General features: G+C 39.5%; 1 protein-coding gene across 1 annotated transcript in view; it reads right to left on the bottom strand.

Annotated features, from left to right (window-relative positions):
* Window positions 1-885: 885 nt before the first annotated feature.
* The window catches only part of LOC106939687 (UPF0606 protein KIAA1549L-like), a gene marked incomplete at its 5' end in the record, with an annotated part of 38,132 nt that continues 17,928 nt past the window's right edge, over window positions 886-21,089 (bottom strand). The window contains 7 exons of the mRNA XM_015022184.1: window positions 886-1,102; window positions 6,940-7,133; window positions 12,224-12,259; window positions 14,240-14,400; window positions 15,965-16,136; window positions 17,563-17,723; window positions 18,356-18,415. Coding sequence (XP_014877670.1) covers window positions 886-1,102; window positions 6,940-7,133; window positions 12,224-12,259; window positions 14,240-14,400; window positions 15,965-16,136; window positions 17,563-17,723; window positions 18,356-18,415 — 1,001 coding nt within the window. The remainder of the gene's footprint in view (window positions 1,103-6,939; window positions 7,134-12,223; window positions 12,260-14,239; window positions 14,401-15,964; window positions 16,137-17,562; window positions 17,724-18,355; window positions 18,416-21,089) is intronic.

Consider the following 21,089-nt stretch of genomic DNA (forward strand, 5'->3'; position numbering starts at 1 on the left):
TCACACCCACAAGCTCCTTAGTCGAACCTATCTGTGTGCCTATTATTATTATTATATTTGGCTGTAGTCAGGCGCCTAGCCTTAACGAGCGTTACACAGAGGCTTCTTTCTGAAAAGGGGACACATTTATGATGGAAAACCGCAACATGTTGACGGTAATTCCATCAAATTCTGGTATTTAAGCTTCTCTGTTAGATCTTCTCTATTTCTGTTTATGTTTAATGAGATCAGGAAGGCATGTATGGTTCCCTAAGCGCTGACTGGAGAGATGTAATTGCATAACAGCAACAGTCTGAAACTAAATAAAAATCCTGCAGTGCTAATTTATTTTTGATGGTCTCTTTAGCAGTTCTTCAGTATGAGTTTCACCTCAGGATAAGAATCTCTCAGGTTTAACTATGACTCACACAAAAACCGTAAAGCTTTGATAATTGTGAATAAGTTTTGAAGCGACAGCACACTGTCACATATTTTCCCACCCACCTTCCTGATTTTTCTCATGTGGCCTAATTGAAATGGAACCTGAAATCATATATTCAGCTGGTAACTATGTTTGTCTCTGCACAGGAATGAGGTGAAGCAAAGTAAAAGAAAAAGCAGCAGAAATACTGAAATCGGAAACTTGCTCTTGCAGAATAAATTGACATAAGTACTGCCGGATGTGACAGGATGAGCATTTAGGCTTAAGCCAACATGACGCCTTTAACATGAACCTGTGAGTCGTCAGCGACTTTATGAAGCCATTTGACTCATGAGTTTTCATTTTCACTTCATCACAATTTTTGTGAATTTTGCAATTCACAATAATAATCCTTTAGGTTAAATAATCATTGAATAAAAATGCAGTGGGTGATTTTTGTGCCAATCAAAACATCCAAACTTTCATTACGATGGATTTAAATTAAACGTATATTTATCCATCTCCCTTTCCTTCACTACTGTGTCCTCCTCCTCACCATTGTTGCTCCTCTTGTGCAGCTCCTCCTTGCCGTTCTTGATGCTGCTGCCTGTTGCGGTCCTCCGGGCCGAGGAGCTTTTGCTGGTGTTCAGCTTCCCTGAGCTGTTACTCGACACCGAACCATCCTCCTCACTTGGCAACCGTCTGTAGTGGCCATGGCAACAGAGAGACAAGGGAGAGATAGTAGAAGAGGAAGGGGGGGTGGGAAGAGTGAGGCTTGTGAGTGTGTACACAAAATGGGCATCATTTCACAGTTATTACTGGCAGCAGACTATCAACTTTAATTACAAGTGAGAAAACAATGTTAGTGGGTAATTAGCAACAAGAATAATTCAAAAGGGCTTTAGAAAGAAACATGTTCAAAAAGTCTACAAAGCAGCTACAAGGATGAAAGCGAAAGAGAGATAAAACTTCAATTTCTGGTAAGTTATTTAAATCTGAAAACATTCCGAAAATTTGAACCAGTGTATTCTTTCGAAGAAGAATTTGAAATTTTGAGAGACAAGTAAAGAATAGTTGGAGAGAGGGATGACCTCATTTAAACCTCGAGAACATTTTGAATCACTAAAACATGCAGGTTTTTGGTGTTTTATTTAGTTTTTCTTACTAACAAAAGGAATTGTTGAATACTGTATGGGCGAAACAGTAATGGTTTTGACAGATTTTTACAAATACAGTTCTTAATGCATTTGCATTTGGTCTCATTTTACTCTGACGCCTCTAAATAAAGTAAATTAATTTCTTAACACATAGTTGACTGAATAAACTGAGTCTGCCTGTGTCTTACTAAATTACCGACGTTCTTTGAAGGCCTAAAGCGTTTGTTACAGAATATTTGAAAGCATCATGATGACCAGTGTAACACAGCAGACGGGCCAGGGATAAAGTTTAAGGCATTGTTAGGTCAGAAAATAATAACCCAACATTACTTATCAAAAACCTTTGAGCTTTTTCAGAGAACAATCTAACATATGTGGTAACTCTGGAGAAGCTGCAGAGTTAATGTGTTATCGTTTTAACACATTTTGGACAATGTGTTAAAACGATAACTATCAGTTGTTTGTTCCACAAACCTGGACTTTATAAAGGAGTGCTTTGAATGGTTTAAATTATGTACAACATGGAAAAATCTGTGTGGTGGAAAAGTAACACTGTGCACACAACATCCCCATGGAGAAACATGCTGATGGCAGAATCATCCTGTGGAGATTTGTGTGTGTGTATGTTTTTATTACAGGGTAGGGAAGTTGGTCTGACTTGATAGGAAAATGGATTGAGCCAATTTCAGGCTAATCTTGGAGTAAAACAAGGGCAGAACCTTTTATCTGGAGAGGAACCTTTAGCATACACCGAGGGACACGAAGGCATGTTTATGTGTGACACTGGCCCAGTAAAATGCAGACCCAAAATTTTCATTGTAACATTACAAAATGTAGAAACATTTGAGGGGTATGAATGCTTTTGTGAGGTCCTATACTTTCAAAGTATTTAAATCAGGACGTTGTGATGATTAATCTCAATTACAACACCTAGTTGAACATGTATGGGTAAAAAATGCGGGTTGAAGACAAATTTTCGTCATAGACATACGGCTTACTGAATCGAAGCCACAAATAATTAAAGCGCTTCTTAAAGCAAAAGGAGGTCCAAACAGGTTCTAGGTGAGGCACAGCTAAAAAAAAATGTAACCAGTAAACATGAAGATTTGTTTTCACTTTTTTTTTTCCTGTTTGCTTCAAACGCACACGCAAACTCACACACACAGTGGACACACACATGCACACCCAGGGTTATGTAAGCTACAGGAACCTCACTACATGACAGGCTTGTCTACAGGTGCTGTGAGACCCACGTATCAGCGAGACCAAAAATGGCAGAACCACAGGCGAGGCAAATGTGTAGCTTACATGTATACAAGTTCACACAGTTATTACGCACGCGCACACACACACACACACACACTGTGCAGCCATAGCAGTAGCCAGCGATTGGCTGCACTACAATAAAAGTCATGTGGTATCCAGAAAAGAGCCGGAGGGATGGAAGACAACATACAACGTGAGAGCCATGTAAATCTGTTTGTGAAGGCCAGAGAGGGGAGCAGAAGAATCGGTAATCACACTGCTGGAAAGTGATGTTCATCCCAATATCTGTCTTCTGTCTTTCCTGTGTGCCTCACACACCGATGCTCCCTGGAGGAGGAACTGAGCAGAATAAATGCACTCCCATTGAACCTGTCCTCTGCTGCACTGTGCTTAACATTCAGTCTGTGCCTGTTTCTCTCCTCAAACAATTAGCAGGTAAAACTACAGCTGCTGTTGCTTTAAGTTCAAAACAAGAAGCATTCTTCTAGCCATTCATTTCTGTCAATACAACAGAAATCACTGCATTGGCAACAGCTGTTTTAAACCACTTGCTTGAATAAATCTTTTTTATATATGCAAGCTAGTACTAAATACTAAAAGAATGTTTGAAATATTTTCCGAGTTTATTTTGACTTACATACATACTCTGGTTTTCCGATCAGCTAGGGATGTCTAAATAGTATATTCTCTTAGCCACTTTTCAAAATTGGAAAGATGAGAAAACAGCATTTAACCAAAGAAGATGTGTGTTCATCTTCATTTGTGAGGAAACCACTAATCAGAGCAATAACTAATTCCTAAACCACTAACACTGTGGTGAACTAGGCTGGTTGAGGTTACCTAAACACTAAACCCAGTGAGGATAAAGGTTACCTCACTCCAAACCTCACCCCAATTTACAATGCTTGCATCTCATTCTGCCACCGAAAGGACTCCCAGTATATTCTGAACTTGTTATAGTCAATGAGAGCGTTTACACTGCATGAGCAGGGCTTCACACCTCTGCATCAAAATTTGAACCAATCCTATGTTTGCCAGATACTGATGCAACAGGAATATGAATGAGCCAATATGCATTAAAAAGAAAAAAAAAACATACCAAGACAGGCTATATTTTTTGAAATCCTAACTATATTAACAAAAATGTGGATGTATTCATGCATTTATGCTGTGAACATATATAATTTATGGCTATAAATACACACAAAATACAGACATGATTTTATTTTGAAACCTATCAAGTCATTTCCTCTCACTCAACTCAAAACAGGAGCATCGGTCAAGGTAGACAAAGAGACAAAGATTAATTTTGATAGATGAGAACTACGGTATTTCAAAGATGAGACACACCATCTTTTTTCTCAGACTTTATTGCGTGATCTTGCATTTTCCACGCACGCATTTTCTCCCACTTCTTAGAACACCTCTGGGCTTCTCAAATGAGTGAAGTTAAACGTAGCGTACATCACGGAATGCCTCGGCTCCGCCGGTGAAGTTCGCCTCAAAGCAGAGCCTCATGCAGTGTAAATCTGGGGTCACTCTTAGACAATTGTGGCACAGAATCGCCACATGTTCCAGCATATTTCACTTTATGTTTGGGTTTTTGTGTGATAGTTCCTGGATTGTTCCTAAGCTCCTCCTCAACAATTTCCTTTCTTTGGAGGTGACAGCTTGGGTCAGGTGATAAAACATTTACTGCAGCTGGGCGTTCCAACAAGACAACAACAAATACACATCAAAACTAGTTTTGGAGTGAATAATCAATGCCACCATTAAGCTTCTACAGGAATGGCCTTCACCTCAACTTTGTTAAAAATCTAATGACTATGCTGCAAAGCTTATCCAGAGCCAGGATGTTGCTGTGCAGGTTAATAATTCAGATGTTTGACAAGCCGCGTTGAATATTTAAATGATTTCATGACAGGCTGTAGTACAAAAAATATTAAATAAATACAACTTAAATCATTACATATTTTTTTAAACGCCACAAATTACATTTCCATTTATAAACACATCAAATTTGTCAATAAAATACCAACACATCTAAATTGTTACAGATATTTAATTCTTGCAATTTTGATGCTTGATACGATTCAATATAACTGACAAAGAAAAGAAATCTCTTTCTTTAAAACCACTAGCAAAATATTCTTGAGTTAAATGGGTAATTTTTGGTTCCAGATGTTATTTTGAAATAGAAAAGATGAAAACAAATGAGAAAATGTTATGTTTTAAAGTTAAACTGGTGAAGACTGACAAAAATAAATCCCACAGCTGCTGGAGCATTAAAAAAAACAAACATAATTCATGTGTCTCCCTACGGACATCTCCCAGAGTTAATCATTACATTCTGAGGGAGCTGATTTGAGACAAAGACCTGCTTCTGTTGCAAAGCTCAAGTGTGACTGTGTCTCATTGTTTTTCAATGGACTCTCTCATGGGATGTCATTTGGGTTTAATTGGCTTAATTGTCCACACCTTTGAATAAAAGGCATACCCAGGGAGGATTGCAGTTTTATCTCTCTTGTGTAACTGCAGTTCGTCATGCTTGTGCATAGCCTCACCCAAATGAACATATTTATTTTCATAAGTCTTCTGTTGCACGATATATTTGATCAAATAGCGTCTTTAGTTTCTATCGCTGTCAAGTATTAGAACCTCGGTGTCGATTGCAGAGTTCTCCATGAACAAGTAAAGGTGAGAAAAGCAGCTGACGGGTATCATTGTTTCTAATGCTTCTGAGCTTTTATAGGTTCAGATCTTTTCCATGTTTGTGCCGACGCTAGGCTCTGGAGTCACACTGCTGTAACTCAAGTGACTGACTCTATACAGCAACAGCTGACAGCCCCACTGTGTGATAATGATAGGCATTTATTTGCACCTAAAGCTGGTAACTGAGATGAAGGAGAGATTTTAATGCCAGGTATGAACTGAATCAGCCAAGATAGATCGCAGTTCCAGCATGCCAGTCTAACATTTTGTTACCAACTTCTGTGCGTAAGCAGAAATATCTTCTCTCTGTCTTTCCATCTACAAACAGTCCCTCATTAACACGGGAGTTATCTTTACATCCCTTCAGTCTGTCAGAGTCTGAGCTGCTTACTCCTGGCTTTTCTCTAGCTTAACACTGTGATACTCAAACAAACCCTGATGTCTGGACTTCAGTGATGTAAAGCTCAGACATCTGCTCCAGCAATGAGAGGTTCCCTTTTCTCCTGGCTTCCAGCAGGAGACGGTCTCTCCGATTACCTCATTATCTCAGCAGTGTAACTGAGTTTAAACACAGGTTTTCGCGAAGGTGAGAATCGTGAACGTGATTACCAACAAGAAGCGTCTGCATTGTTGTGAATGAGGAATAATTAAGTCAGAAGTGTGATGTGGAAAATGTCTGCCTTGCTCTGCCACCGACACCGTCACCGTGTCAAACGTGGTTTGTTTCAAATGTGACAAACTCTCAGATTTATTTTTTTTAAATCATTCAAATAAGACACGACTGTCTCTTTCTAATTTATTTCTCATTTTGATAAATAACTGTGTCATTACCAGGAAAGCAAACTGAATCTACAGAGTAAGAGACACATTTATTATCTATAATGTAAAATCAACTTTTATGAGATTTATCATGTTATACGTTATTCCTTAAATCAAAAACATACCTGGAGTGTTGCTTTTATCCTTTCATGCATTTTTGAGAAATCGTTGGATCTCCCGTGGCAACCATTCGGATGTGCATCAATACTCGCTCATACAAAGTGCCGCTTATATGACCTTTTCATAAAGGTGTATAAGTTTCCAAGCGAGTTTCTGCCCTACAGAGCACACCGTTCCACGCCCCTTTCCCATTTAGCTCCACCAGACTAGTGGCAGCAGCAATTAGCAAACACCTGGTGGAAATGCTCATCTGGTGAGCTCATCATAGGAGCTACTTCTCAGTCTGACACTCCTAACAACAGTTGTAATCAGGATAGTGAATGGACATTGTTGTGATGAAGTGCTGAAGGCAGAGTTCCAAGGCATCAAATTACAAAAATGTAAACATGCATGTTTTTGTTTTACCTATATATTTCAACAAACAAAGAGCAACATTTTGAGTAAGCATGCAAGTCAATATCTTACCCTCCTTTGTGTAAATCAGCTGATGGAGGCCTTTTATTTGCAGTCCCATCCTGATGAACCTTCTTATCCAGTGACAACGACAGCGGAGCGTCTCGAACAGCAAGGCCCAACACCAGCGTCTCTTTGGTAACAGAGACGGCCTCATCACCAGTTCGACCCAGGTGCTTCTTGGCATAGTCAAAGCCCTGTACAGGCTGGCAAAAAAAAAAAAAAAAAAAAAAAAAAAACGCAGAGGGAGTCACAGATCCACTTTCACTCAGAATTGTCTTTGCATTATGTATTGCATAAGCTCAGACATTGAAACCACCAGCTACAAAACAGAAAAGTACATGCAAAAACTACATCGAGTCCAACAGTCAGACTTGATAGCACATAGGTGTATCATACTTACCAGATGGCAAAACAAATTACACCAAGTCAATGTAATTATCGAGCTAAACATAAAGGATCAACAAACGATAACCGAATCTGCACACATTCCACCATGACACATTGTTGACACAACAGAAGAGCAAAGTGAAGCCAAAACTGGTTCAAACACAACAGCGCTGCGCTGCCGGCTCAAATTACTCAGTAAACAAGCTGAATTCAAACACAAAACCTCTGAGACAAAAATCACACACCATTAAGATTGCCAGTTCAGTTAAAGACATGAATTACAGGACAACTAATACTGTCTTCTAAATGAAAAAAATATATATAATACTCTGCTCACAATTTATATGAAAGTAATTTGATGGGCATTCCTCCTTAAGCTATTTTTATCAGTCTCCAAACAGCAGAGCTTACATAACAAAAAATGTAAGAAATAAATAATTTGGCAAAGCAGCACCTTTGAAGTCAAGGGTTTGTTAGGAGGAGATAGAACATTAAAGAGACAGTAGAATATGTTTGTGATAACTATGCATAGTTGGAATACATTTTTTTTTTTTTCCTTTTGGATAAATGGCTTTCATTTTCAGGAACAGAGGAAATGGAAAAAGTGAAAGACTGGTTTTGGGTTTGACAGCAACAAAGATAAAACCCAATTTGTTTTCTGGGGGTGTGATGGGGGGGGGGGTGGGCAGTTTCTCCTCTTCTATTTTGAGCAGCTCCAACAAGAGGATGCTTAATGCATGTGATGATGCATGCTAAATTCTGAGAGCATGTAAGGTTAGGAAGCATGGGCGTCTGGATGGGGGCGCTGCTAATAATTCATTGGTCACACACACACACACACACACACACACACACATACACTGCTATGCCTTCAGCTTGCTTCAAACACAACGCTGCAGATGTGGATAGGACTCATGAATTTAGGTTGATAAAAATGAAACACAACTTCCAGACAAGCCAGTCTGCCGTGGCTCCATGATGTTCATCAGTTTAAGAGGAGATGGACTCATGCATGTATGGAGTTAAGCAGATACCACTATTACTACTAGATGACGTGTCACCAAGCCAATTCTTCCTCCTCACAGATTGGTCAGGAATGGTTAATGACCAGGTCTTGTTGACAAGCCAAGTAAGTAAAATCAGCTGTTTGATTTGTTGCAGATGCGTTGGAACAGGGAGGCATCCCAAAGTTGCAGGACAGTGGCACTCAAGGATTGCACTTACAAAGCCTGTATTAGAAGATTGAGAAACTGTGTAATGATACAAATGACAGCAACAGCGGCGCTCAACCCCAAAATATCAGAGGCAAGGGTCAAAACTACCCACAATGCATGTCTTGCAATGATGGCTTTGAAGCGTATAATAAAAGATTGTTTGAAGAACTGGATTCATTTCATATTCATGTCACAGGCGAGGTCGGGGGCGTTTAGGCTGCAGGCTGTGGACGTGGTCAAAGAGGTTAGAGTGAGATGCTGAAGGAGCTTCTGCCTCAGGGGAAGAAAGGACTAAAGATTTGTGATTCAGTCAGTCACTGACGAGTAATAGCAGCTGTCCATGGAGACTGTAAAGGTTCTCAGAAATGACAGGACCAAAGGATGTAACCTTGAAAAGTGTAGCTGGCATTTCAGGGATGGTATTTTACCTTTATAGCTCGCAATTTATCATCATCTTTAAGGTCTTTTCGAACAGTCATATCATTCTATCCTAATTGTCTCTTCTTCTTTTGCTTTAATTTTCATTTATCCCCCGTCCCGCTTCTCCTTCCATTGCTCTCTCTCTCTTCCTTCGCTCCCTGAATGTCGGTCTTTCATCTCCTCAGAGCAGGCCTGTTTAATAAAGACTTTGGCTGCAGACAGACATTGTGGCACTGTGCGAGCCTCTGCTCAGTCTGTCAAATACCAAGGCCATTTTTTTTCCCCCACATCCATCTGGAGTACCAGCAGAAGATGAGAGAGAAAGAAGAACACACAGGAACCTCAACATTTTCAATTTACTTAAAGATGTGTGAAGTGACAGTGAGCACAACACCACTCCGCCAGCAAATTATCTGTCCTGTCAGAGCCAAACAGACGCTTCTGCTCATCTGATTTTAGTTTATAGCATCAGCAGTCGGCAACTTGATGATGTAGAGCAGATGGACAAGATGTGCTGTCTTCTTCGCGAGGGCCAGATTGATTTAAATTCAAGTCTTGCGGGGCAAGGAGCAAGACTGAACCAGAGTCTTCTATAAAAAGAGATCAGGTAGATTTAAAAAGAGAAAAAGAGAGGACACATCTGCACCGACCCGCTGTGGCTAGATAAACCCCCCCCAGGGGCCCGCCGAAGAATGATGCAGCAAAATGCAAAACACCCAAGGTCCTTTAAACAGCAGCTGCTGCTTTGTACTTGCATTGAACGCCTTACAAATGAAAAATGGATTTCTTGTACTTTTCGCTGATTCCACCTCCATTGTACTTTGAACACAAGCCGACTATCGGAGGCTTTCACACTCACGCAAGGCAGCGCTTAGGAAGGAAAAGCCATTTTGAACAATCTTCCAGCTGCGCGGCCAAGTGATGAAGTGACTCAGGCGTTGCAGAGAGACTTGTTAATGCCCAACTAAACATGCAAACATCATATAAACCACAGTATTGATCAGCAGCTTCAGCTTGTCAAGCACGGTGACTGATCGTAAGGCAGATGGGAGCACATTGCACACACATAATACACCTCACAGCAGATCAAACGAGTGGGAGTCTATTACTGGGCTCATATTTAGTCGGCGCTCAGGCAGCTTTGAAAAATCACTTCACTCCTTAATATCGATTCCTGTTAATATTCTCCTGGGGCAAATTAAAAAATGATTAGCGCACAATTTGTATCTGGACCAATCAAGATCGTAAATGAATCGACGCTGCCAGATGAGATCAGGTGGAAATTCAACTGTACAAAATGAAGGTTGAGAAAAGAGTGTTTATTTCTATTTGTGGCAACTCTTCAGTTTTTTGTTGTTGTTGTTGTTTTTTAATCATTTCACCATCAGTATTTTAAAAGCCTAATTCCAAAACATAAGAGCAAATCCATCAATTAAAATAAAAAGATTAGGATTAATCTCCTTTGTAATGACCTGCATCTAAGTCTTACATATCGTCCAATCTGTGCGTAGCAAAAAGCTAAATTAATACTTAATAGTGAGCTAAATTTGCTTTATAGATTTTCATAGAAACATCAGAAAAATATGAATGAAAAGATGTAAGTATAAAGGAAAATGCAGTGCCTTGACGAGGTAATTTTTAGCTTCTAAATTGTCCATGTTTCATACACAAATAAGAGAGTAGTGGAAGGAAAATGGTGCATGCTTTTCAAAGTATTTTTAAAATAAACTTTTGTTGTTTTTCATGTATTTCCATGTGTCTCCTTCATCCTGAAAATCCTAAATGAAGTCCAGTGGAACAGCTAATATTTAGTGTCATTTTGCTTCCACTTTGCAGTGCAAGTATGAACAATAGTTATGTGATCGACCACAAAGTGATCCCAAAAATCATTTTGGAATCAAAAGGATCAAAAGCTTATAGACGGATATAAGCTGCACATGGATGAGGAGCAACTCTCTTACATGGAGATTTAACCAAATATTAGTGAACATGTACAGCCAGGTTTTTTGTTTGTTTAAAAGAAAAAACTTCTGTTATATTTGTGCCACCATTTTTTCTCTTTGAAAAATTCCTAATGAATAATTAAAAGACAAATAACATTTTCATTGCCACGATGATTGTGTAACTTATGCATGTAATCGTATACAAACCCTACATTTTAATCTGCTTTTAGCCTCGGCCATATTGCCACAAGCAAACAAAGTCCTGTAGCACATTTGCTTTTAGATGCGACTTCCAGAAGAAGGGAAATAAAACTAGAGTGGGTAAAAATGCGACTGCAGCCTTCTGGCACCACTTTTACAGCCCCTTGTTTATTAATATTTGATGCAGTCAGTTGTGAAATCCAGAATAAGTAACATCAAATGTTTACAATAATATCGGTTACTTGAGCAAATAAACCTGGGAGCAATAGCATATTAATACATCACTTTAAGGAAAGGAAAAACACACACACACAGAAGCACACAATACACAAAATGTACTTCTATTTTCTGGGATGTTTACACCCCGCTGTGCTGCGGAGTTACAACAGCCCCATTACCCACCAACATGTCCCGCCTACCCATCCTCACATCCATCCTTTCCCCGGCTCACTTTGCCTCTCAGGGGGCTGGGGGAGGAGAAGGTCTGGACCAAAATAGGACGCAAATACAGAAGCTGACATCCTCCAGTGGAGCAACAAAATCCACGCTAATACCTTCTCTATGGATGCCATTTAAAGGGTTTTCTTCTTTTTTTAACTGCTGGTCTTAGCCATTCTGTTTGAGTTCATGCTAAGATTATTTAGCAGAAAGGCTCATATCAAAAGGTTTGATTGGATGTCAGCCATCCCTGCTGAGCTGCTGAGGGATTGGAGCAGCTCTGTTTGACAAGATAACTCGACTGGTTTGAAGGAGAAGCAGAGGTCCTGATCAACGACACAAGCTTAAGTTTTTTGTACAAAAGTAATCAAAAGCAATGTTGAGCGCATTTCTTTTATGGCTTTCTTCCTGTGTTAGTAATTCAGTCACGTTGGGTGGATGCCAAAACAGTAAGAAATCTTAAAGGGAAATGTTGATTAAAAAAAAAAAAAAACATTCCTCCCTCCTCCTATTGATCTTGCAGCAATGAGAACAGAAATACGTTACATCACAGCAGCTACATGCAGGTTTTGCCCAGCAACATCAACTGGCAGCACAGAGAGGAGAAGCCAGCCAATTCATTCATTCATTGATTCATTCAGTCACTTAATCAGTCAAACAATTCACCGGGGCGGTTGTTTCATTGAATACCTGGTGGTGGTAACTGCCTTCCCTTCGATATGACGTCTAAACAAGGAGAGAGTCAAAGGAACAAGGTCAGGAAGGGCTTTGTGCAAAACAATGCAACTTTATGTGGGTGGCAGCAGTCATTCATGAGGTGAAGTGATTTAAAGAAAAGAAAATATGTGCAAAGAAAGAGAAAAATAGCATAAGAAAATAAAATGAATAATTTTAACTATTAGATTTAAAAAACAAAATAAAAGTAAATATGTTATTTATTGCTTACACAGATTATTGAGAAAGCAAGATATCTAGTGGCCACAGTAGTAATCTTCTCATTTCGTATCTTTCAGATTTTCATTTTATTTTAAATTGTTTTAATCAATGAAAGTTTTCATTTATCAGAATGAATGCAGATGTCAAATTCCTATTTACAGTGCTTATTTATGAAAAGTATTCATGTAGTCAGTGTGTCTTAAGTGATCATAGTTTATAGACACCTGGAAGGTTAATCAGTGTTCCTGACTACCATTCTAAGCTAATTGGAGAAAAGTACAAGTCAGTGGATGGAAACAAAAAAAAATCTCTAAAGCACTGAGTGAACATTCTCAGGAGTTCAGGTAAAAACATCATCTAGAAATGGAGGATATATGACATGAATAGATTTTCCCCGATCAGACTGTCTTCACAAACTGATTGCCCGTGCAAGAAGGAGACGAGTGAGAGAACCCACCAGAATACGTATCACCACACCGGTCGAGCTGCAAGCTTCAGCAGCTGAGATGGGCGAGATCCTGCAGACAACCATTTTTGCCCAGATACTTCACCAGTCAAAGTTTTTATGTGAGAGCGGCAATAAGAAAACCACCGTTGAAGAAAACTCATATCAAGGCTTGAGAAGATTTAGCCAAAAAGCACGTGGGAGACTCCATGTCCAAGTGGAAGACGGTTCTTTGGTCAATTTTGGCAATCCGACTGGTCGCTATGTTTGGTGGACGTCAAACATTGCGGTATTTCCATTGTACTGCCTCATTATTGGTTTTATGACAAAGAACAGAACAGCTTCAGGGATAAATTTGAAAATTTGCTCACTCGCACTGTTAAAATGACTTTACCAGCTCCCAAAACCGAAACCAGATACTTGAAGGGTTGCATTTAGGCCTCTCTCCCAAAAGAGGGATATATATATTTAATCTTGTGAGGGAAATATCTCTTTGCACTGGCTTATTTTTTCCCATTAAAATAAACATCTTCATCAGTTTATGTGACTGAAACTTCAAAACAAATGTGGTCAAGTGAAGTTATTTGGTCAAACAGCTATGCTGGACCTCTAATGGTGATAAGAAATGCCAGCTCTGCTTTAGGATTATTACATCTAAGCTAATTCTAGAGGCTTTTCAGAACAAATAAGGCTGGCGAGCTCGTTGCTTGTTTACCACTTCACTGAACGCGACGGCACAAGCAGCTGCTGTTCTGGCGTCGTCACTGCATCCAGGGCGACCATCTGACCGAACCAAACCATCTGTTGGCAATCTATTACAAACATGCTCATTTAAAAGGATTGATTTTCAGTTAAAACTCCAGTGAGCTGATGTCCAGTGAGCGCCGTCTTTGTGGAAGAGCCAGCATTACCCTGAGGTTTCCTTCCAGTACAGTGAGCCCTGCCCATTTCTTTGCAGCCGATTGGCCTTTGCAGCATGCATGATTAGTAATGACCACGGGCTACTTGGTAGTGAGAAAACAAATGAGTGAGGCCGGCAGAAATGAAATTCATTTTTCTGTCCTGCAGCAACAGCTTGACACAGTCAGTTTTCTGTTAGCCTATGTCACTCGCAACAGAGTTATGTAATCTTGTCAGAGCCTTACAGAAGATGAAATCACTACGATTTGTTGAATTGGTGAGGTTTGTGTATCTCAGGGTGACAGGAAAGCAACTAATTTACAGCTATCACAGAGGGAAGGAGGAACAAAAAGAAGAAGAGCTGCAAAATACAAATAGGTCAGTACAAACAAACAGGAAAAGTGAAACAGGTTTCAGGATTTTACCTTGGAGCGCGTTTTGAAGGTCCTAAATGCACCAGATTTAAAAATGACTCTGTTTCTTTTACACAGGATGAAGGCCACCATTCCAATCACCACCATCAGTAAGAAGAGAGGAGTGAGAACGGCCATGATCCACAGGTTGCTGGGTGGTGTCTTCACCACAGCTGCACATGGGGGGGGGAAATAACGTTAAATTAACAGCAGTTTTAATCTGGTACGATATGTAAACAACAGATATGAGTGAGCTTGATGAAAAGAATGTATTAAATGCTGCTGTTTTAGGTGTACCCAAGGCTCAATTTTAGGTTCACATCTTGTTCAGTGATTGTCTAACTAAACCCGATTAGTTAGACTGATGTTTTCATGCTTTGCTGACGACGACACCGTAGACAAACCGATGAAACTGTGACAAAAACGTGGATGTATTTTTTCGTCTGACAAGGCGAGGCAATGAGAGCTTGCAGTTTTGATGGCTGTATGTTCACAATAAAGACTAAAAAGAGTGGCAAATATAATGTTTTAATCCAAATTTCTTGAAATTAAGTGAAGGATATGTGAAAATGTGTGAAATTAAACCATTTTAACAATCTAGCAGCAATTTTCTTTAATCTAACGCATACAAAAGGATGAGTATTTCTCACTTGAATTTATTTTCAACTGCTTACTTTTGGAGCTGCTTGCGGATAGCATGTGTTTTCATTGAAGGCATGAATATAATTGTCCTCCTCTCTACCCATCGGGAGGCAGAGAGAAAGTGTTTATCAAGAACACTGTGATCTCTTCGCAGCATCAACACTTTAGGAAGAGCTGACAAATCCAATGTTTCCTTCAGTTGGTTAAGTGTAATGAGGTTTCTGAGATAATACAAGTTACAAAATGAGAAAATGCAAGTCAAAGGGAGAGAATACGCTGTTCTCTTGAGCTAAAACGAACGAAAAAGCCACCAAAAACATGCATGAATATTTTTAACGTTATGTTTGAATAAAAATCCGAAGTTACCTATCCAAAAACAATTTGTGCAGCCTGACTATGTTGTTGATCAAGTTGTTAATGTCACAATGTCATATGTACAGAAAGATAATGGCAGATAGATCTGGAAGCATTTTGTCTTTTTACAAAATACTGTTGAAACTAGAGGCAGATGTGCAAAGGTGGGACTGGGATGTAATGGAGACAAACATGGAAAGGAAGGAAAGCACATGGAAACGTCAGAAAATGCAAACATTAGTTATGCTTTCTACTGTTTATAAATATTGTGTTTATATACTATTTTTTTTACAACATTTGTACTACCAACCCACCAGGGAATAGCCTGCTTGAATAAATTCTTCATATTATCACTCAAGCAGTGATTTCTAATAGTCTGTGTAGCCTTTAAGAAACAAACAAAATGTGTGTCGTTCATAAACCAACCACAGTTCTGTTCCGACTGAATAACCTTTGTGTGGATACAACGGCTATATTCCCACAGCAGGTCTTAATTGCTCAATTTAGATTTTTTGCTGAAATCAGCTTTTTTTTTTGGCATGGCATTTCATACTACTAATGAACTGAAACTGCAACCGGACTTGTGTGTGAGCTATTTACGTCCCCGAAGCGACCCACGTGTGCAGAAGCAGCACGTAAACATCACACAGCAGCCATGGAGGTAATAATGGATGCTTGCTTTGACTTAAATACATATAAAAGACATGCAACGCAGCAATGACAGTTTAAATACAAGCTTACGTTCGGCCTGCACTTGCACAAAGTATCCCAGTGTCAGAGCCATGGTCTGGGAATCCAGGCTGCTGAGGGTCTTTGCAGCTGCAGATCCTGTGATGGGGGATCCATTCAGCTGTGCATAGTAGGTCATCTCTGCTGGGTTCTTTGGACCTGGAAGCCGTCGCATGCTCACCATCTGGGAGTGGGGAGACACAGTTGCATCATAGTTTTAGAGAAATTTCTAAAAAAAAAAAAAAGCTTTGAGCCTTGTTAACCATCAAGAAAACATATAATCTGGAGGCAAGTTGCACACAAAATCCCTTATCTTCTCCAACCGATAGATTGCCGCGTCTGTAGCTCAATTTCTTTTTTGCTTTGATCAAGTCGAGCATTGGCTGGGAGATGAATGGATTTATTGAAGACTCTCAAGGATAAACGAGTCACATGAAATCTCAATTCCCTTTCATCATACATCAAACAGTTTTTTTTAAACATAACACAGCTTTAATCAAGTCTAGTAATTTGATTTTGTCATTTAAAAAAAAAAAAAAAAAAAACGATACGAGTTATTAAATAGCTGGAGGTTTATTCCTCTGACTGCACCCAGCAAGTTCTGACAGTTCTGAGAAGCTCTTCCTCCTCCACTCAGCAGCCATAAAACTGCTCAACTGTGAAGACCGTAAAAACCCGCGAGGGTTTGTAATGCATGCGGGTCACTATGAATAAAACGTCATCATAATTTGAACAATACGGAGCACCAAGCGGGGGAGGTGACGCAAAAGAAAATATTGCTCACCAAATATTTCTGTGCTTATTATTATCTCGTGTTTAAACTGAATCATTCTAACGTCTTCCTCCACCAATTAAATTTAATTTTAGAGCTGTAGAGTTAATTAATCAAAGAAATTACGTAAAAGCTTTTTTTATTATTATTTAAAAGTAGCTAGTGGTTAGATTTGACTATAAAAAATGTTTGGCTGTAGCCTCTGTTCTACAAACATACAACTCCCCTCTATTTTTTGACAGGATTCCTTCCTAGCCGTCCCACCTTCAGTCCCCCCGGAGTGCTGTCCAGGATTCTAAATCTGGAGCTGTCTGTGGTAGTGCATGCATTCAAACCTTTTCATAAGAGACTGAGAAAAAGTTTAGTTCCAAAGCGAAAGTTTTAGGAAAAAAATATCACATTTACATAATGTCTGAAAAGCAACTCTGAAATGATGATTTACTTTATCAGAAGAAGAAAAAAAGAGCAAACCACCCTTTTTAAATCGAATTGAACTGCCTGAATGCATATAATTCACATACCACAAATTACATGAACTTACAGTACTATTTGCCAAGAAACCTGAGACAGATGTTTACCATTATACCTTATAGAAGGGTATAATTTAGGGAACATCTACAGGTGTCAGAAGTTGGACCATACAATCTCCCACTATTAAATATAAGATTTCTCCCAAATTTGGATAGATATGAAAAACCCTGTGAAGAGGTGAGGATGTTATAAAGATCTGAACAAAAAGACCGAGCATGTTTACAATATCCTTACTCCAGCCTTTACTTGTTTGTGCTGCCATCTTGACATCGTATTTCTACAAAAAGAATGATCAATCTCTACTGACCTGCACGGTGTAGCCGCCCACAGACGTGGCCCGCCGGGACCTCATGGACCGAGAGCCCTGCCTGCCAGCAACGAGGAAAAGCTCAGCCAGCCGCTGCTCCATGAGACTGGCGAAGCTCTGGTAGTTGGCCTCCAGGGAGGAGCTGTCCACATCCTGGATCACTGAGCAAGGAGACAAGAAATGACAGACAGATTTAGGGGGTGGGGGGTAAGGGGCGTTCAGGCAGACAAAAAGGGAAAAAGAAAAAGTGGGTGAGTAAAGGATTGGGAGCAGAAAATATAAAGAAGAAAAGCAAAGCAGGAGAAAAAAAATGAGCAAAAAAAAAAGAGTTTGAAGAAAGACAAAAAGTCAGAGAAGTTAGAGATGTGTGATCGGTATGACAATAGAGATGACAGATGATCTTCCTCCTGAGAGCTGCTCTTACAACAGGCCATAAGTGAGATGGATCAGTGGACAGACATCACACACACACACACACACACACACGCACACACACACACACACACACACACACACTGTCACACAGCAGCATCATTCACAGCCGTCCCTGATGTGATATGAAGTGATCTCTCCCCCTGCCCCAGTCAGGAAACTGTGAATTATACATCAATGGGATTTTCCGCAGCTAAAGTGACTCAGAACTGAGAGAGTAAGAAGAAGAAGAAGAATGGATGGATGGAGGTGGATTGCTAAACATGCAAAGAAACACACAGAGCAGTACGAAAAAGGCATTTTGGTGTTATCTAATCAGTGCAACAATTGGTTTTGCAGAATCTGTCCAGGAGCAAATTACCTGTGATCACCCAGTAGCTCCTGGTTGCGGTGGATGTGTTGAGATTGTGGTACTCAAGAGCTGGAGAGACAGACAAAGAGACAGAGACGTCACATTTACATTTGAACACCCAGGAAACTAACTTTACTCCAATCAGTAGTTTTTACATTTTGTTTTTAAGGTTCTGGAAAAAGTTCACAATTTACAAGTTTCATATAATTTATTGGTAATGGACACTGTTTAAATTTAGTAGTATATATTTTTTGCAGAGTTTTACAAATTTGAAATAAATTTAACATACGTAGGTACATCATTTATTAAAAAACCTAAAGTATCGATGGGCATTTTTTATTTAGCACAATAAAATATGCACACTGAATTTATATGAATGCCTCTGTTCAAACGACAACAGCCTTTGCCTTCATAGACATTGTATGTTTTCTAAATAACATTGGGGCTTCTTGAACTGACATTAAATTTACACCAGAAGTTGGTAATAACCAAAGTAACACAGACATAAAAAACCCCATCAAAACTAATTAGTACATAGTACAGATGCTAGAAGGTGAAATATTAAAGGGAATTAATCGTTAATACATCAAAAATTGTATGCAAAAAGACTTAGAAAGTCAAAAACTATCTGAAATCTGTCAGCGTTTAGAAAGGATTCCTATCATATCAAGACATTTTATATATATAAATTATTTTTCAGACAATTCTCTTTATCTTTTGTCCCAAAATACTTATGTTTTCATAAGACCACAATAAAAACTCCAACAAGTGAACACATATCACTGGACAAAGAATAGGGCATCATTGAAGTTATTTGTGAAAATGTGGACAATACTGGCAAAGCAGTCAGTCAGTCAGTCAGTCAGTCAGTCAGTCAGTCAGTCAGTCAGTCCATCTGCCCTATCAAAACAGTAAATAGAAGAACTGGCATGTATGAACACTTGCAGTTCTTCAATATCCAAAGCTGTCACTAAAATAAATGGCCAGCTCAGACAAGAGCCGGTGCAATTTATCTCGCTTTATTGCCACCAAATAACGGTGCAGATAACCAACGTACAACTACCCAGACACTGGGGGAGCATCCTTCATTCTCAAATGAAAAAAGGGAGAAATGTCTGACTGTGAGAGCATTCATTATGTTCAATAAAACATCTCAGGATTAAGAAAAGGAATTTGGTCGCTGTATCATGAAGAGTATTCACAATACAGACCCCCCTGCCTTATCTGGAGTCCAGCACAAGATTATTTGTCTCAAGATATTACAACCTGAGACAGTCAATTGAAAACATAAACACTTTTATACACTGTTTGTTTTCCAGTGATGGTATCATTTACAGCTCAATACAAGAAAAGCAACTATACAAAAAAAAAAAAAAAAGCAATCAACTCCTGCAGAATACATTATTTCTCACTATTTCCCATGCAAATTGGATTTTAAAAGCTGCAATAAAAATATGCTATAATTAGCGTATGGGCAAAAGGCCTTTGAAGTCACGGAAAGAAAATGCAACATTGGTAAATTTGTGTGAAGCAGCACCGACACGCTCCACATTTTATTCTGCCAGCCTGTTTTAAGAAATACCTGCTCCTCCATTCCCAGTCAGCTGTCTCCGTATGTCTCTATACACACACACACAAAAACCATAACACCCTCAGTTTCAATCTCATCTGGCAACGTCTCTCGTCCTATTTCCACCTCACCCAATCTGTCGCCAGCTTACCATAAGACCAAGTCAGGACTACAGCGAGCAAACTGTATCTTTAACCAGCATTTGTTTCTGCTCTAAACTATCGTCCAGAGACAAGAAAAATGAGAACACATTTACATTCGCCGCTCTCTCCTCTTAACTTAAATGAGCTCATAAAAACACTTCATGCTCCAACAGCATTGGAGTGTGAAGGTTCAGGGCTCTCCATCTGAGTTCTTCGCAGAATCTGTGAAAATGCCCAGATGAATCCGCCATATCAATTTTATCAGCGTGGTTGTTGGAAATTTAATTGCAATATGCAAAAAAAAAAAAAAGAGGATGGAAAATGTAGAGTAATAGAAAATGTTCTGCTCAGGTTTAATACAAAACACACACACACACACACACACACACACACGGAAGATAAGGCATGAACAGCATCAGATTTCTTTTTAAATGAAGACTTTAGATAAAGATGAGAAAATCACAGCTTCCAGTTACTTCCCTTCAAACACTGAACGTCTGTTTAAAACTGGGCTCTGTTAGGCAACGTGTTTGGTCTGAATTTAATCTTAAAAACATGGATGTTATGTTCCGTGTTTCTGTGTGTTTATTTTTGAGTTTCTGTGTAATCCTGTTTTCCTGTGAGTCTCTGTCCTGTCCTCCCCGTTGATTGCTCCCCAGGTGTGTCTCGTTTCCCTTAATTACCCCGTGTGTATTTAAACCCACCTGTTGTCTGTGTTCCTCGTCGTCGTTTGTCAGTTGTCTGACGTCTAGTGTTCGCTCCAGTTGAACTGTTAAGTCCTGGATAGCGTTAGCTCTAGTGTCTATGTCGTAGTCATTGTCTATTGTATGTCGTCTACACTCTCCAGTCGTACTGCTAAGTCCTGGTCGGTGTTCGCTCGCACAAAGTCCCGTCGTTCAGTTGCTACCGGTATTTGGTCTCTCTGCCGTGCTGCCTGTTGGACTGTTTGAGCATCTTCATTAAATATCTTCATCTTCACCATAACCTGGGTCTCAGCGTCTCTCCTCACCACCAACAACCACACCACACG

Source organism: Poecilia latipinna, unplaced genomic scaffold (genome assembly GCF_001443285.1).
Source record: "Poecilia latipinna isolate Pla-1442-1.1 unplaced genomic scaffold, P_latipinna-1.0 Scaffold2950, whole genome shotgun sequence".
Lineage (NCBI taxonomy): Eukaryota > Metazoa > Chordata > Actinopteri > Cyprinodontiformes > Poeciliidae > Poecilia > Poecilia latipinna.